A 19,586-nucleotide genomic window follows, 5' to 3' on the forward strand; every position below is an offset into this window, starting at 1 on the left:
AAGATTTTATTTATTCATTTGACAGAGAGACAGATCACAAGTAGGCAGAGAGACAGGCAGAGAGAAAGAGGGAAGCAGGCTTCCTGCTGAGGAAAGAGCCGGATGCAGGACTTGATCCCAGGACCCTGAGATCATGACCTGAGCCGAAGGCAGAGGCTTTAACCCATTGAGCCACCCAGGTGCCCCATATTTGGGTAAATATCTTAAAGACATATGTATAGGAGAAGATTTCCATGGAGCAGAAGGTATTCTTTTCAGAGGAGACTCAAAGAGCCTCAAAGCTCAGAAAGACATTGTGTCTGTGCTTGAAGGACTGCAGTGGAACAGCTGCACCAGACTACATGTAACTTCGTCCTTTCTCTCCAAGCTGAAAAAACTGGCAGCAGAGATAGCCTGAGAGTGTCTTAGAAGGTAATGCCTACTAAAAATTAGCACACAGACATGAGTTATAAAGCACATATGAAAACTCACCACTGGGACGCCTGGGTGGCTCAGTCATTAAGCATCTGCCTTCAGCCCAGGTCATGATCTCAGGATCCTGGGATTGAGTCCCACATCAGGCTTCCTGCTCAGCGGGGAGCTTGCTTCTTCCTCTGCCTGGTGCTCCCCCTGCTTGTGCTCTCGCTCTCTCTCTCTGGCAAATAAATAAAATTCTGAAAAACAACTTAAAGGAAAAAGAAAACTCACCACCATTAGATACTGAGTAGACCCAATAGATGAATTAAGGAAAAAAATGGGCAAATATTTAAAATTTTAAAATAAAACTGATTAAAATGTTTAAAGAGATGAAAAAGGGACTGGAATCCATAAAAAAGGAAGAGCATCCTTATTTTGAAAAAAGTAACACGTTTCTTTTTGAAAAAGTAAAAGTAAAAGTTTCTTTTTGAAAAAGAAACAATTAGAAATTCTAGAAACAAAAAAGTTACATATTGGAATAAAACCTTAATAGATAAGTTATATAGTTGTACAGACTCACAGCTGAACAGAAAATTAGAACATAGATAAGGTGGGGGCCACATTTGATTCATCTCTGTTCCCCAGAGTCTACTATAACAAGGCCAGCATATAGCAGGTGTTCATCAATTGCTTGTTAAACCAAACTGGGCAGGGACGCCTGGTGGCTCAGTCAGTTAAGCCTCTGCCTCTGTAATAATCCTAAAATTTGTATGGGACCACAGAATATATACTATTTCACATAATAATTCTAAAATTTATAGGGGGCCACAGAAGACCCTAAATAGCCAAAGTAATGCCAAGAAAGAAAAAAGTGGAGGTATCACAATTCTAAATTTCAAGGTATACAAAGCTGTAGTAATCAAAACAGTATGGTACTAACACAAAAACAGGCTATATAGGTCAATAGAATAAAGGACAAAATAGAGAACCCAGAAATAAACCCATGATTATATGGTCGATTAATCTATGACAAAGGAGGCAAGAATATCAAATGGGGAGAAGACAGTCTCTTCAATGAATGATGCTAGGAACACTGGATAGCTACATGTAAAAGAATGAAACTGGACCACTTTCTAACACCATACAGAAAAATAATCTCAAAATGAATTTAAGACCTAAACATGAGACCTGAAACCATAAAAATCCTAGAAGAGAGCACAGGCAGTAATTTCTCTGACATTGGCCATAGAACATTTTTCTAGATATATCTCCTAAGGCAAGGGAAACAAAAGCATAAATAAATTATTGGGACTACATCAAAATAAAAAAAAAGTTTACAGTGAAGGAAACCATCAACTAAACAAAAGCAACCTACTGAATGGGAGAAGATACTTGCAATGATTTATCCAAGAAGGGGTTACTATCCAAAATATATGAAGAACTTATTAGCTCAACACTTACAGAAACAAACAGTCCAATTAAAAAGTGGGCAGAAGGGTGCCTGGGTGGCTCAGTGGGTTAAAGCCTCTGCTCAGGACATGATCCCAGGGTCCTGAGATCCATCCCCACATAGGGCTTTCTGCTTCGCAGGGAGCCTGCTTCCCCCTCCCCGCTCCCACGCCTGCCTCTTTGCCTACTTGAGCTCTCCGTTTCTCAAATAAATAAATAAATCTTTGAGAAAAAGTGGGCAGAGAAACTGAATAGGCAATTTTCCATAGAAGACAGATGACCAACAGACACTTGAAAAGATGTTCAATATCACTCATCATCAGGGAGATATGAATCAAAATCACGATTACTTATCACCTTACAACAGTAAGAATGGCTAAAATCAAAGCGACAAGAAATAACAAGTGTCAGTGAGGATGTGGAGAAAAAGGAACCCTTGTGCACTGTTGGTAGAAATGTAAATTAGCATAACTGCTGTGGAAAACAATATGGAGTTTTGTCCAAAAAAACCCAGAAATAATGTATGATCTAATGATTTCACTACTGGGTATCTACCCAAAGAAAACAACACTAATTTGAAAAGACATATGCACTCCTATATTTATTGCAGCATTGTTTACAACAGCCAAGATATGGAAACACCCTAAGTGCACATCATTAGATGAAGGTGTAAAAAATATATGTATAATGAAATATTACACCACCATTAAAAGGAAGATATTGTGCCATTTAAGACAACATGGATGGACCTAGAGGGTATTATGCTAACTGAAATAAGTCATACTGAAAAGGGCAGATACTACTCACAAGTGGAATCTCAAAAAAATGAATAGACAAACAAAAAGCAGAATCACATCTATAAATACAGAAAACAAACTGATGGTTGCTAGAGGGGAAAGACTGAGGGGTTGGACAAATTGGATGAAGTTACAAGCCTGCAGTTATGGAATGAGTAAGTCATGGGAGTAAAAGGCACAACCTAAGGAATACAGTCAATATTGCAATAGGGATGTAACATGACTGATGGTAGCTGCACTTGTGGAGAACATAGTATAATGTATAAACTTGTCAAATTACTAAGTTGTATACCTGAAACTAGTGTAACATTACCATATCAAATACTCAAATAAAAATAAGAAATAAAATAAGAAATAAGGCTGCTCAGACATTAGGATTGAGTTCCCAACTCCCTCCCTAACCCAGCCTTTTTTTTCTTTTTTAAAGACTTTATTTATTTGAGAAATAGAGAGCAGAGAAAGGGAGCACAAGCATGGGGAGCAGCAAGGGAGAGGGAGAAGAAGGCTTCTTCCAGGATCATGACCTGAGGTGAAGGCAGACATTTAACCAACTGAGCCACCCAGGCACCCCTAACCCTGCCCTTTTATCAGAAAAGTAATCCTCACTGGGACTCCCTCCGTGGTATGTAAAGCAGGTGATTCCTAATAGTCACTGAAACCTGTTTAAAGAGATCACACAGAAGCCCCTAGAAAAGTGTCTTGTGGGTGGGTGTTTGCAAATAATATGTTATTAGTGCAGCTAAACATTATAATTTATAACTACCTGGGGCTAACATTCACCTGAAATAATTGTTTAAAAAACCCAAATACTAGTATTTCTAAGAAATCTGTTTTCATTTGAACTCCGCTACCAAGGTGTTGACAAGTAGTCTTAAAAGCAGTGTAAAGAATCGACATATCACTAGACTAAGGTACAACTGGCCTGGGTTATAGTTCTGACATCATCAAATAGTAAGTGTGTGACCCTGGGCTTCTCTATCAATTTCTTGAAAATAGTTTTAAGTAACTTGCCCAAGGTCACACACAGCCAGGAAGTGAGAGAGCCAGCATTGTCCAGATTCAGAGTTCATAATCATTCTGATATACCACCCCCTCCTTATCATATGCTTAGTGTATTCATATGAGGCCTAGAACAGAAATGTCCGAGAGAGCTAAGGCCCACTCTGATCATTCTTTTCCAGCTTTCTTTACAACTAACTTCAAACCCTGTCTGCAGAGAATTCCTTACGACATTGCCAGGTACTCACTGAGGGGGAAAAGAAACTAGAGTGAGAAATCTCACTGTCTGGAAATCCCCACTAGAAAGGAAGGAGGAGACTGTGGGGTCCTTGTCTGAACTTAAAGGGTACTTACTGGCTGGTCTAGATTGCTGGTATCAGAGGGTTTAGGGGCAGCAATCCTACAGCTGAGAGAATTGCCTTGACATTCACATGCCAGTCCAGCTCAGCTTTTTCTTGAATTATAATGTTCATTTTGATGGCTTCAGTGTATATATGGAAACTGATGGAAAGAAGGCATGAAAAGTCTTCCCTAACCACCCATCTTCTCCAGAAGAGGACACTCCTGGGCCTTAGCCACTGAAGGTGAATATGTTCTCGTCATTTTTTTTTTTCCAGGAAGGATCAAAGGATAATCTGAATGATATAGTATATATAGGATTATGAGCCCATATCTAACCAACACCAATTCTGCAAGCCCTAACTTGGCCAAAATTTCAATACTTGTGATATTGATGGCCCAAAGAGTCTGCAAATGTACTCAAGACTATACCATTTTCCAAATTAATTCACACAGATAAAAAGGATACTTGGTTCAGTGTTTAAAGGCTTAACAGTGATTATACATTGAATTAATTCATGCAGCATCATTTATAAGTCTTGTTTACCAGACACCCACTTCCATCACCATTTATCCTAGGGGATGCTAATTCTAATTTTGTCTGTGTAAAAAAGAGAGTACCCAGACCTCTAATGGCCTTCAGAGGAATGGCTATAGCCAAAGAGAGACTACAACCTTTCCCTCACCATAGGAATGTGCTCCATTCAAGTCTCAGCTTTGTCACTCCTGGAAAACTACAAGTGGCGTCTTTGACCCAGGGGCTTTTTCCCACTTCTGTTTTTGCTTCCTGGGCTCCCCTTGGCAAAACATGAGCTCTGTCAGGTCATTGTTCTTTCAGGATTACAAAACACATTTCCAACATTTCTAGGGGCCCAGAAATGCTGATGTTTGAGTTTCTCTGGGTGGGAGATAAGCAGCAGATAAGGCTGGAAGCTTGCAGGAAGAGGGCAAATTGGGGAAGACTCATAGGACAGAGTAGGAACATTAAAAGAAAATGCACTTTCTGCACCTAGACAGCTCTGATGGAGCCTGAGTGATAGCACAAGTTAAGAGCCTGGAAAATTTCAGCCTCACTTTCATCCTCCTCCAGATGGCTGTTGTCTTGCCCCTTCCATCATGTCATGCAGCCCTTCCTTATATTTCTTGAGAATCAATAAATTTGAGTGAAGACATAGCACAAGGTGGAGGGGGCCTATGGTGTAATGTACTGGAAAGAGTGTGAACCATAGCCAAAGGCAGCCCTAGACTCCAGTCCCAGCATTCATCAACTGCCTATGTGACCTTGGGCATATTATTTAAACCTGTTTCCTACACTGTCAAATGAGGCTATAAAAATGCTTCTTGGAGAACTGGTGGAGAGATTAGAGCTAAAGGAGGTGCAGAACCCAGCACAGTACCTAGTACAAATTTAGTGCCAAAGAAGTTGGCAGCTTTATGCTATTGTAGGTCTGGATGCTATACCTTCTTCTTGGCAGGTGTCTCTCTATAGGTACTCCCAGATCCCTGGATCCTGGCGTTCCCAAGGATCCAGAAACTGCACCATCCAAAAACCCAGAGCAAGGAAAACTTGATATGTTAATCCACCTCCGCCTCTCTCCTATCCTACAAGCATGTACAGTTTAAGGGTTCAAGGAGACTAAAGAAAGAGAGGCTCTCAGCACGTAGGCAAGATCCTACTCAGATACTCTCCTACCTCACAACTCCACCCCCATCCCATTTTCCAGAACCCCTTTAGCTCTAGCTCTCTAGCTACGCATTTTCTCATTACTGAAAATCCTGCCCTTAGTGTTCAGTTTTTCCCGGAATGCTATGATAGGGAAGATCACTGAGACAAGGTGGGGGTTGTATCTCCCGGGCAACCGCGGAGTGCGCATGCGCAGTGGCTTTCTCAAGCAGGCAGTTGTAATTTGACTTCTGCAGGCAGCGGGATTTGGGACCAACACTGTTCACCTCCCTTCTTCTCGTCCCCTCCCGCGGCAAAACGGTTGTGTCATTCTCTTCCCGAGGCTGACGAAAATGTGAGGAGAGTCTTCTTTCCTATGTTAGGAGGTGGCAGTTTGGGGGTAGCCCTTAGTGATTAAATGGATTAAAGGACAGAAAACTTATGGTTACTAGGGAGTGAGGAAACATAAAACCTATGTCACTGATAGGCACCCTCCCCCCTGCATCATCGGTGACTTTCCATATAACATCCACTCCTGAGCCAAGGCCTCCTTTATAGAGATTGCTATTTGCAGGCTTTCTAGGGAAAGCTTAGGGAGAGCCCTGAGCAGGGTTAGAAGCTACGTGAAGGATCAGGATGAAGATAGCCAAAGTGCTCACCTTAACAGCTTAGGTGCAGAAATAAACTGCACTGGCAAAGGTTGCTCGGCAGAGCTCCAGGTGGATTGTTCAATTTGACCCAATATCCAAGACCAGCTGCTTTCAGGAGAACCACTGTTGATTCCTAAGACCCACTCTCGAGAATATGGGTCTTCCTTATCTCTGCCACAGGCTTCCCTCTCCCACTTCCCCCTTTAACTGAACATTGTCTTTGTGAATCCCACAAAAGGTGTTTTACATACTGATCCTGACTTCACAAACAATCTCTCCCTCCCCCACTCCAACCTTGGGTCCTGGAATAGAAGTAACTAAAAGACAACTTGTTCTCAGCCCTCCATACCACCTCAATATCCCCTATCATCACCTCGTCCAATCCCCCACTAATCCTTTGCGTGATACCTCCTCCCCCTCCCCTACCCCTTCTTGTGCCCCATTGCCTTCTCCACTGTCCCCTCCCAGCACCTACCATTTAGCTGGAAGTTACTCCTGTGGCCTCTCCTAGCACTCTAAGCTTATCCTTATTATACATCTTGTCACAGCAATAAAACAATTACTGGTTTACTTCCATGGCCCCTCCCCCTTAAGGCCAGGGGGTTCAGCAGGGTCTTCTTCACCTTTATATTCTAAGCACAGAGCATGGCAGGTGCTTAATAAATATTTGTTGAATAAAAGATTGCTTAAGCATAGGGTCTAATTCATTATAATTTTATTTTTCACTACATTTTGGAACAGCAAAGCAAATACAGGTAAATGCCAGCTTTTTTTTTTTTTCCTTACACAAGAAAAGACACAAAGAAGGCATCCACAGATAAGTGATTTTGTGTTTGTTTTTGTTTTGTGTGTTGTTACTATTGTTACTTAACTTGTGCACCACACCATTTTACTAAGTATTTCAAACAGTTAAAGAACAACTTTATATTCTCCACATCATAGAAAGATGTAAATATTACCAATACATTTTACACAACTATCTGAGCTTTTACATTAAAATAAGACAGGAATGGTAAATGAGCAATTTTATTTATAAACATTGATCATGAACCTAATTCAAGGGTACATTATAAGGAAGGAAGGAAGTACCATTAGGAATAGGACACAATAGCAAGCACAGTGTGTACTTTCCACCCCAGCCCCGACTGACTTCTGATTTGGGGCCCCAGTGCCCATTTTCCTAGGGCCTCTTTAACTGATGCCACACAACTAAAGTGATACATTTCCCCAGATTTCACATGGAGCCAAAAAAGAACATGGCAGTTGCCTCAGATCTGGCTCTGGCTTCCTCATCTTCAACAGCCTCCCTATATTGCTCTGGCCAGTCCTGTGGTTGCTTTCTGTAGAGCCTGGCCATATACTCCAAGGCTTTCATTTTGGTAGTTTCAAGGTGAGCACGAGGACCCCACAGAAGCTCATATTCAACTGGATTAGAGTAGGACAGTGGCCTGCATTCCAAGTAGCGCTGTCTCATAAGCTTGCAGGTGATGGCATGCTTTCTTCCTACATCCACACCAAATCTTCGAAGCATGTTCCAGATGTTGGCCTCTTTGACACGGTTGCCCATCAGGAAGATCAAACCCAAAATTGGCATCACATATTCTTGAGGGGGTCTCCCCAGGCTGTCTAACATCATTTGCTCTTCTTCTGATTCCGGTTGCTGGACAAGGAGGTATATGTGCTCACTGGTATCAACCTCAATCAGAGAGAACCCATAGAACAGATCAAGGATTAGAGTAGCTCGACTGAGGATATTTGGGAACACTTCCTCAAATTCTTTGCCAGTGTGAGCCAGTAGCTCATCCTGATGTATAGGCAGCAACTCCTCAGTGACATTAATGGCCAACTGGACCAAATCATTGGCCTTATCATTCATAGTGTCCTCTGACCAGAATTCCAAGCCAGCAGCCTGTCTTCTTTCTTTGGCTTTGTCAGCTTCTAGGGCCTTGTTATATTCTTCAGGCCAGCTCCAGGGTTCTTCATCATGGGCCTCTGCCACAAACTTCAGGGCTTCCATCTTTGTGATTTCCCTGTGGGCTCTAGAGCCCCACAAGAACTCAAATTCAAGGGGATTAGTGCCATACACTGGCCAGTACTCCAAGAACCGCATGCGCACAAAGTCAGTAATGAGCAGGTTCCTTGTGTTCCCAAAAAGGTTGTTGATCCTCTGGGGATCACCCAACAAATCAACCTTTAACAGAAGGTCCCAAATGGATGCTTCTCTTGCCCGGTTACCATTCAGGAGGATGTGGCCTAGGACCAAGGCCAGAAGACCTGCCTTTGGCACATCCAGGGATTCTGCTATCCGATCAGTGGTCTGGAAACCCCGTTTGCTGATTAGGTTGTAAATGTCAGCCTGGGGATCAAGAACCCTCAGGTTCAACCCAAAGACCTGATCCAGGTGAGCTGAGGCTCGTCTGAGGATCTCAGGGAACTGATCTGAGTATTCTCTGAGGAACTCCAGCATCTCTGCCTGCTGGATAGAACCTTCGGTTTGGCTTTTCATTCGCATGAAATTCACCAAAGCAATCGACCTGTCTTCCAGAGGGTCGTGGACCCTGAGCGCCCCCAAACGTTGGGACTGCTCTTCGATTAGGACCTCGAGGTCGTTCGGGTCCTGCGCAGCCTGGGAAGCGCTGGCACCCTGAGGGCTGATTGGCGTACGAGAGCCCTGGAGAGCCTGGGGAACTAGCATGGAGGTCGGGGCCCCGGAGGCGTTACTAGCCTGCATCTCACCCTGGCAGTCGCTGTAATCTGCAGCGGTCTCTGCGCTGCCGCGGCGCGCATTCTGGCTTACCAGAGACATGGTTCCAGGAGCCAGGAGCAGGAACGGGGAAGTCAGCAATCTGTCAGAGAGAGGATGGTAGGAATGCTGGAGCCTCGGCCCAAGTCCTAAGCTGGAGACCCAGGATCGGGAGTGAGAGCTGGTGAGAGCAGTGATCTTTCCATACAAACAGCAAGGAGCAATGACCGCGACCTTCTCAGTGCTTAGCTTTGCCGCAGCCTACGCAGGCGCAGTCTGCTTCTGCGGCATGGTGGCCACGCCCCGCTTCCAGCCCCTCCCTCCCCCTCCTCCAGCGCACTACCTCTGCCAGCAAGGCTAGGCTGAAATGGTTACTGTTGAATTCAAACTTGTTAGGGCAGAGAATTCAAAAAAGGGGGTGAGGCACCTGGGTGGTTCAGTGGGTTAAGCCTCTACCTTCGGCTCAGGTCATGATCCTAAAGTCTTGGGATCGGGCTCTCTGCTCAGCAGGGAGCCTGCTTCCCTTCCTCTCTCTCTCTTCCTGCCTCTCTGCCTACTTGTGATCTCTGTCTGTCAAATAAATAAATAAAATATTTAAAAATATACATATTTTAAAAAAAGGAAAGGGGGCAAAAAAAGGAGGTAAAGCAAAATGAACAAGGGATGGGAGATGTTCAGTGACCTTTAATTGGTAGTTTTTGTGTGAAGTATAAAGTACCACGTTAAGAGACGGTAGAAGAGTCACAGAGGAAGAGGAGGATGCTAACGATGAGAATTATTTTATGGATCCATTAATTTATCCACACACTCAACATACATTTCTTAAGTATATACTTCATGCCAGGCACGGTGCTGCGGGCACATCAGAGGACAAACATATGATTATCTTTTTCTGTGTGGAGTTTACATTCTGGGGTAGGTTCAAACGATGATAATAGTGGTGATGATAAAACTATGACAAAAATGGTGATAATAATGAGAGCTAACCATTATGAAACATTTACTATGTACCAGGCAGTTTCTGGTACTTCCACTTGCCCCGTATTAAAACACTTAACGCTAGCTATGAGGTAGCTACTCTTAATGGTCCTCATTTTACAGATGAGAAAACTGAGTCAGAGAAATGAATTTACTGTTCAAAATCAGGCAGCAACAAAAGGAAGAGAACAGAATTTGAACCCAAGTCTGTCAATTTCAAGCATAAGTACTTTCTCTGACACCATCTGCCATTCAAAGTTTGTTTAACCCTATTCATTTAAAATGACTCATATAAAGTAGATGGAAATAGTTGCTCTAATGTAGGGTCAATTAACATATGGTATAAACACAGAAGGAGCAAGCAAGTAATTACAGCTTAGTTTGAGATATCTTGGAATGGGGCACATGCCTCAAGGAGGAATTGAGCTCTAAGTGATGGCTAGGATAGAAAGGATCCATAAGGCAATTCTAGGCTGAAGGATCACTATCAGAAAAGACCCAGAGTTGTGAAAGTACAAATAAATTTTCATTACAGATGGTTAGCCAAAGTAGCTAGAGCCAAAGTCTCCTAGGATGGGTGGGAAATGAGGATGCAGATGGTGAGTCAGGAATAATTGAATTTCCTGCTTTCTAATTTAGCAGTGTAACAGAATTGGTTGGGGCCCCACAGGGTGGGAATGGCTGCACCAGAACAGGGCCTGGTTATTTAGAGGTTGGTCATGGGTTTGAGGAAGCATAATCCAAGCACTTTGACCAGGAAAAGTGTCAGCTGCTTTATTTTCAGGGAGTGCTATCAAAATAATTGGGCTAAATCCTAGCTCTCAACCATCAAGTTATGTGGTTAAATGTTGGGAAAGGAGAAAAAAATTACATAAGGTTGCCATCTGCAGCCACAATTGAAATCCTTCCTTAAATTCTTGATGGTAATAAATACTGTTACATTTAGTTATCCTGTGCTCGGGAATTTCTTCAGAAAACACTACTTTCACATGTGGAGGCCACTTACCTCGGACGTTTTTTACATGTCAGATGCTTTCTTACAGTAGCAGAGCAGGCAGTTCAAGACCATGGATTTTGCCAAACTGGGCTATATAAAACAATGTTTAGACAAACGAATATGTATGTTTTACAAGATAGAAGTGTGTGGTTTGTGTACTGATTATATCTTAGGAGAATATTGTGGAAAGCAGCACCAATTTTGAGCTGCAAAAAAAAAAGTGTAACTGAGATCAGATCTGATAGTATCCCCCCAATCTGGTCTTTCCATTCCCCCAGGAGAGCACCAGGTTCTTTGTCTAGACAGGTGCTGCCAAGGTATAGATTCAGAGAGGATTTTTATTCTCCAGTCACAAAAGAAAACATATATGTTTTCCTGAAACCCAACTCACATTTTGTTATGGGTTAAAACTTTTTTTTAAAAGATTTTATTTATTTATTTGACAGACAGAGTTCACAAGTAGGCAATTTGACAGAGATCACAAGTAGGCAAAGAGGCAGGCAGAGAGAGAGAAGCAGGCTCCCCGCTGAGCAGAGATTTCCCGATGCTGGGCTCAATCCCAAGACCCTGGGCCCATGACCTGAGCCGAAGGAAGAGGTTTTAACCCACTGAGCCACCCAAGCACACCTGAGTTAAAACTTCTAATAACCTTCCATCTATTAATAAAAAAACAACATTGAATGGTAGCATTTTACCTCTGAAATAATATCTTAATCCAATTTCACAGATTTCCAGTCCTTCACAAATTGGTCCCTATTTGAATTTCCATCTTCATTTTTATCTCCCAGCGCTTCCATTCATGAAATCTACTCCAAAATCACATTAAGCTATATTCTTGGTCTCAGACATTTATATTCTACTGGTCTCTGATGTAATTCTAGTTTTTTATATGAAAAATTAAGGAGTTGTGACTGTGAATGTGACATATGGTATACTTTACATTATAAGCATGAATGAAAAAGATGGGACCATATTCGCTATTCTGGACTTCTAGCAATATATTCTGACCTCCTTTCTGCAATTTAAAAACATGAATATCTTAAATTCCACATGTGAGTGAAATCATAGGGTATTTGTCTTTTTTCTGACTTACTTTGTTTAGTATTTTACTTTCTAACTTCATGCATATTATTGCAAATGGCAAGATTTCATTCTTTTTATGATTTAATTTTATATGTATTTTATATATATACATATACATATATATACACCTACACACACACACATATATACATATACATACACACACACACGACATCTTTATCCATTCATCTGTCGATAGAAGCTTGGAATGCTTCAATAATTTGGCTATTGTAAATAATGTTGCAATAAACACAGGTGGTCATATATCCTTTTGAATTAGTGTTTTGCATTCATTGGGTAAATACCCAGTAGTGTAATTGCTGGATCATAGGGTAGTTCTATTTTTAACTTTTTGAGGAAACTCCAAACTGTTTTCTTTTTTTTCTTCAAAATTTTTTATTGCAGTATCTTTCTTCTTTAGCACCTTTGGTTTTTGTTTTGTTTTGTTTTGTTGGTAATTTTATTTTTTCTCAGTGTTCCAAGATTCATTGTTTATGCACCACACCCAGTGCTCCATGCAATACGTGCCCTCCTTAATACCCCCCACCGGGCTCACCTAAATCTCCACCCTCCTCCCCTCCCAAACCCTCAGTTTGTTTCTCAGAGTCCACAGTCTCTCATGGTTCCTCTCCCCGTCCGATTTCCCCCAACTCACTTCTGCTTTCCTTCTGTTTTCTACAGTGGATGTACCAGTTTGTATTCCCACCAACAGTGCACAAGTTCCTTTTTCTCCACATCCTCGGCAACATTTGTTGTTTCTTGTGTTTATTTTTATTTTTATTCCAGTTAGTTAACCATAGAGTGTTATATCAGAATCAGATATGCAATGAAGTGATTCCACAATTCCATACATCACCTGGTGCTCATTACAAGTGCACTCCTTAAACCCCATTACCTATTTAATCCATTCCCCCACCCTTCACCCTCTGGTAAGCATCAGTTTGTTCTCTATAAAAGAGTCTGTTTCTTCATTTGTCTGTCTCTTGTTTTTCCACTTTCATCATCTGTTTTGTTTCTCAAGTTCCACATATGAGTGAAATCATATGGTATTTCTCTTTCTCTGACTGACTTATTTTCCTTAGTATAATACTCTCTAGCTCCATCCACATGCTTGCAAATGGCAGTATTTCATTCCTTTTGATAGCTGAATAATATTCAGTTATTGTAATTTGGTTACTGTAAATTTGGCTATTGTAAATAATGTTGCTATTTGGTTATTGTAAATAGCAATTTGGCTATTGTAAATAATGCTGCTATATGTATCCCTTTGAATTAGTGTTCTTGTATTCTTCAGATACATACCTAATAATGCTATTGCTATATCACGGCGTAGTTCTACTTTTAGCTCTTTAAGGAACCTCCATACAGTTTTCCACAGTGCTTGCGCCAGTTTGCATTCCCACTAACAGTGCGTGAGTGCTCCTTTTTCTCCATATCTTTGCCAACACCTGTTGTTTCTTGAGATTTTAATTTTAGCCATTCTGACAGGTGTGATATGATATCTCACTGTAGTTTTGATTTGCATTTCCCTGATGGTGAGTGATGATGAACATCTTTTCATGTGTCTGTTGACCATCTGTATGTCTGGAGAAAAGTATGTTCATGTCTTTTGCTCATTTTTAATTGGATTATTTATTTTTGGGGTGTTCAGTTATACAAGTTCTTTATAGATTTAGGATACTAACCCTTTATCAGATATGTCATTTGCAAATATCTTCTCCTATTCAGTAGGTTGTCTTTTAGTTTTATTGATTGTTTTTCCTTTGTCGTAGGGAAGCTTTTTGTTTTGCTGCAGTCCCAATAGCTTATTTCTGTTTTTATTTCTCCTGCCTCAAGAGACATATTGATAAAATTGTTGCTATGTCCAATGTTAGAGAAATACTGCCTGTGCTGTCTTCTACGATTTTTATGGCTTCAGGTCTCACCTTTAGGTCTTTAATCCCTTTTGAATTTATTTTTGTGTATGGTATAAGAAAGTGATCCAGTTTCTTATTTTTTCCATGTAGCTATTTAGTTTTACGACACCATTTATTGAAGAGACTGTGTTTTTCCCATTGCATATTCTTGCCTCTTTTGTCAAAGATTAAGTGGCCATATAATCATGGGTTTGTTTCAGGGTTTTGTATTCTGTTCTACTGTTCTGTGTGCCTATTTTTGTGCAAGTACCATATTGTCTTGATTATCTTGGTAGGATAACTTGAAATCTGGAATTGTGATACCTCCAGATTTGTTTTTCTTTTTCAAGATTGTTTTGGCTATTCTTGATCTTTTGTGGTTTCATACAAATTTTAGGATACTTTGTTCTAGTTTTGGGAATGATGCTGGTATTTTGGTAGGGATTGAATTAAATCTGTAAATTGACTTGGGTAGTATGGGTATTTTAGTAGTATTTTCCTTCTAACCCATGAACAGGAAATATCTTTCAGGGGGGGCATAGAATATCTTTCCATTTGTTTGTGTCATCTCAGTTCCTCTCATCAATGTTTTGTAGTTTTCAGAGTACAGCTATTTCAGCACCTTAAGTTTATTCCTAGGTATTTTATTATTTTTGCTGTAACTATAAATGGAATTGCTTTTTTATTTCTCTTTCTGTTGTTTCATTATTAGTGTATAGAAACGAGTGGATTTCTGTGCTTCGATTTTATATCTTGTGACTTTACTGAATTCATTTATTACTTTTTCAGTATTTGGTGGGGTCTGTAGGACTTCTATATAGAGAATCATGTCATGTGCCAATAGTAAAAGTTTTAGTTCTTCTTTACCAATGTGAATGCCTTTATTCCTTCTACTTGTCTGATTGCTGTGGCTAGGACTTCTGGTATTATGTTGAATAAAAGTGGTGAAGAGTGGACATACTTGTCTTGTCCCTTACCTTAGAAAAAAAGCTCTGTTTTTTCCCTACTGAGTATGATGTTTCCTGTGTGTTTGTCATATATGACCTTTATTATGTTGATGTATATTCCCTGTAAACCTACTTTGGTGAGGCTTTTTTTAAATCATGAATGAATGCTGTATATTGTCAAATTCTTTTTCTGGACCTATTGAGAAGAGCATATGATTTTTATACTTTGTTTTGTTAATGTGGTGTATCATGTTGATTGATTTGTAAATATTGACTCATCCTTAATCCTGGGAATAAACTCCACCTGATCATGGTGAATGATCTTTTAATGTATTGTTGTATATGGTTTGATAATATTTTATTGATGATTATTGCATCAGGGTTACTGACCTGTCACTTTCTTTTTATGTGATGTCATTTTCTGGCCTTCATAGAAAGGTAATGCTGAACTAGCAAAATGTATTTGGAAGCATCTCTCCTTCTAATTTTTCAAATAGTTTAATGATAATAGGTATTATCTCTTTAAATGTCCAGTAAAATGCACTTGTGAATCCATGTGGTCCCAGACTTTCATTTTTTGGTAGTTTTTTTCATTACCAACTTAATTTTCATTTCTTGTGATCTGTCTGTTCATATTTTCTATTTCTTCTTAGTGCAGTTTTGAAAGATTGTATGTTTCTAGGAATTTATCTACTTCTTATAAGTTATCCAGTTTATTGGCATATAATTACTCATAGCACTCTCTTATATTCCTTTGTACTTCTGTGATGTCGTTTGTTACTTCTCCTCCCTTATTTTTTATTTTATTTATTTTGATCCTTTCTCTTTTTTGTCTTGATATATTTGAATAAGTGTTTGTCTATTTTTTTTTCTTTTCAAAGAACCAGCTCATGGTTTAATTTTTTTAAGTCTTAATATCATTTATTTCTGCTCTGATCTTTATTATTTTCTTTCTTCTACTAACCTCCAGCTTTGTTTGCCCTTCTTTTTCTGGTAAAGGTAGATTGTTTATTTGAGGTTTTTCTTGTTTTGTTTTTATGGTAGCCCTGTTTCATTATGCAATTCCCTCTTACAACTGCTTTTGCTGTGTATCAGAGATTTTGGACCATTGTGTTTTATTTTTGTCTCCATGTATTTTTTAAATTCTAATTTTTATTTTAAATTTTTTAATTTAATTTAATTTTAATTTTTAAATTAAAAATTTTTTAAACTAAAAATTAAATTTTTAAGTTTTAAAATTAATTTAAAAATTAAATTTTTAGTCTCCTTGTGTTTGTGGGGTTTATTTTCCCTGTGATTTTTTCCTACTTTTATACCATTGTGGTTAACAAAGCTCCATGGTATTATTTCAGTTTTCTTAAATTTTTTGAAGCTTCTTTTATGACCTATTATGTGATCTATTCTGGAGAATGGGTGTGCTTGGGTGGCTCATTTGGTTAGGCATCTGACTCTTGGTTTTGGCTCAGGTCCTAATCTCACGGTGATGAGATCAAGCCCCATATCAGGCTCTGCACTCAGTGCAGTCTTCCTCTCCCTAACCCTCCCACCTCTATTCCAGCCCCTGCTTATGTTCTTTTTCTCTCTCTCAAATAAATAAATAAATAAATAATTTAAAAAGTGTTCTAGAGAATGTTTCATGTGCACTTGTAAAGACTGTATGTTCTGTAATTTTTGATGGAATATTCTGTATATATCCATTATGTGCATCTAGTATAAGACATCATTCAAAGACATAGATTCCGTATTGATTTTGTCTGGCTGACTTACCTGTTGATGTAAGTGTAGTGTTAAAATCCTATACTGTCATTGTGTTACCATTAATTTCTCTCTTTATGACCATTAACATTTGTTTTATGTATTTAGGTGCTCCAATGTTGGGTGCCTAGATATTTACAAATGTTATATCCTGTTATTGTATTGATACTTTTATCACTATGAAATGTCCTTCTTTGTCTCTAATTAGTCTTTTTTTAAAGCTGAATTTTTTTATATAAGTATTGCTACCCTGACTTTTTTTTTTCACTTCTATTTCATGGTTAATTTTTCCATCCCATCACTTTCAGTCTGTATGTAGGTCTTAGGTGAGTCTTTTGTAGTCAATGTATAGATGGGTCTTGTTTTTTTATCCATCCCACCACTCTGTATCTTTTGATTAGAACATTGAGGACATTTACATTTAAAATAATTATTACTAGGTATGTACTTATTGCCCTTAAAAATTTGTTTTCAGGTTGTTTTTCTAGTTCTTCTTATTTCCTTTTTTCTTCTCTTGTTTATCTGTGTTTGAGTATCTACGGTGTTTTGTCTGCCATTCTTTCTCTTTTTCATATGTATCCATTATAGGTTTTAGGTTTGTGGTTATCATGAGTTTTTTGTATAATATCCTAAATAAATAGCAATATCTAGTAATTTGATAGCCATTTAAGTTCAAACACAAAAATCTTCCTTTTTCTTTTTCCCTTTCTATAACTTTCATACTCCATTCTGCAAGAATATGTTGTCATATTTTACATCTTTTCATTCATATTTTTCTTATGTCTAATTATGACATTTCTTTTCCACTTAAAGAAGTCATGTTAACATTTCTTGTAAAGATGGTTCAGTGGTGATAAACTTCTTTATCTTGTGTTTATTTGGAAACTTGTTATCCCTCCTTCAAATCTGAATTATAACCTTGCTAGGTAGAGTATTCTTGGTTCCAGCATTTTTCCTTTCAGCACTTTGAATATATCGTGCCAATCCATCTGGTTTGCAAAGTTTCTGCTGAAAAATCAGCTGACAAGCCTTATAGAGTTTTCCTTTTCGATATCTTTTTGTATCTTTCTTGCTTCTTTTAAGATTCTTTATTTTTTATTCTATGTAGAAAACCCAAAGGACTCTACCAAAAATTACTAGAACTAATACATGAATTCAGAAAGTTGCAGGATATAAAATCAATATGCAGAAATCTGTTGTATTTCTATACACCAATAATGAAGTAGCAGAAAAAGAAATCAAGGCATTGATCCCATTTGCAACTGTACCAAAAACAATAAGATACCTAGTAATACACTTAACTGAAGAGGAGAAAGATCAGTATGCTGAAAACTATAGAACATTTATGAAAGAAAATGAAGAGGACACAAGGAAATGGAAAAGCATTCCGCGCTAATGGATTAGCAGGACAAATATTGTTAGAATGTCTATACCACCCAAAGGAATCTATACTTTTAATGAAATCCCTTTTGAAATACCACCAGCACTTTCCACAGTGTTAGAACCAACAATCCTAAAATTTGTATGGAATCAGAAAAGACTCCAAATAGACAAAGGAATGTTGAAAAGAAAACCAAAGCTGGAGACATCACAATTCCAGACTGCAAACTGCATTACAAAGCTATAATCATCAAAAGAGTATGGTACCGGCACAAAAAACAACAACAAAAACAGACACATAGATCAATGGTCCAGAATAGAGAACCCAGAAATAGACACTCAACTCTATGGTCAACTAATCTTTGACAAAGCAGGAAAGAATACTCAATGGAAAAAAGACAGTCTCTTCAACAAATGGTACTGGGAAAATTGGACAGCCACATGCAGAAGAAAGAACTGGACCACTTTCTTACACCATACACAAAAACAAATTCAAAATGGATGAAAGACCTAAATTTGAGACAAGAAACCGTCAAAATCCTAGAGGAGAACACAGGCAGCAAACTCCTTGGCCTCACCCATAGCAACTTCTTGTTAGACATGTCTTCAAAGGCAAAGGAAACAAAAGCAAAAATGAACTCTTGAGACTTCATCAAGATAAAAAGCCTTTGCACAACAAAAGAAACAGTCAATAAAACTAAAAGCCAACCTACAGAATGGGAGAAGATATTTACAAGTGATATAAGAGACAAGGGGCTAGTATTCAAAATCTATAAAGAACTTATCAAATTCAACACTCAAAAAACAAAAAGTCCAGTTAAGAAATGGACAGACTTTGACATGAACAGACTTTTCCCCAAAGAAGACATCCAAATGGCCAGCACACACATGCAAAAATGCTCAATATTACTCAGCATCAGGGAAATCCAAATCAGAACCACAATGAGATACCACCTCACACCAGTCAGAATCGGTAAAATTAACAACTCAGGAAACAACAGATGGTGAGGATGCAGAAAAAGGGGAATGCTCTTGCACTGTTGGTGGGAGTGCAAACTGCTGCAGCCATTCTGGAATGTTTTCCAGAATTTAGAGTCCTCAAAACAGAGGTTGCTCAAAAGGTTGAAAATAGAGTTACCCTATGACCCAAAAATTGCACTACTAGGTGTTTATCTAAAGGATAGGAAGGTATTTATCTAAAAGATAGGAAGGGGCACATACACCCCAATGTTTATAGCAGCAATGTCCAGATGTTATTGACATCTGCCTCACCCAGCTGTCCATTGATAGATGACTGGATAAAGAAGAGGAGCTATTATACATATGTATGTATATATATTTGTGTATACAAAACTGAATATTACTCACCCATAAAAAAAGAATAAAATCTTGCCAATTGCAACAACATGAATGTGGCTAGAGGTATTATGCTAAGTGAAATAAGTCAGTGAAAGAAAGACAAATACCATATGATTACACTCATATGTGGAATTTAAGAAGCAAAACTGATGAACC

At 38.9% G+C, this 19,586-nt stretch overlaps 1 protein-coding gene across 1 annotated transcript; it reads right to left on the reverse strand.

Moving 5' to 3' along the window:
* Positions 1-6,991: 6,991 nt before the first annotated feature.
* On the reverse strand, positions 6,992-9,306 carry MAGEE2 (MAGE family member E2). Its single transcript, XM_004779928.2, has one exon. The coding sequence runs from the start codon at positions 9,097-9,099 to the stop codon at positions 7,528-7,530; it is 1,572 nt and encodes a 523-aa protein (XP_004779985.1). The 5' UTR covers positions 9,100-9,306; the 3' UTR covers positions 6,992-7,527.
* Between the last annotated feature and the right edge of the window lie 10,280 nt (positions 9,307-19,586).

The sequence above is a fragment of the Mustela putorius genome, unplaced genomic scaffold, assembly GCF_011764305.1.
Source record: "Mustela putorius furo isolate JIRA1106 unplaced genomic scaffold, ASM1176430v1.1 tig00001114_pilon_pilon_pilon, whole genome shotgun sequence".
NCBI classification, from domain to species: Eukaryota; Metazoa; Chordata; class Mammalia; order Carnivora; family Mustelidae; genus Mustela; species Mustela putorius.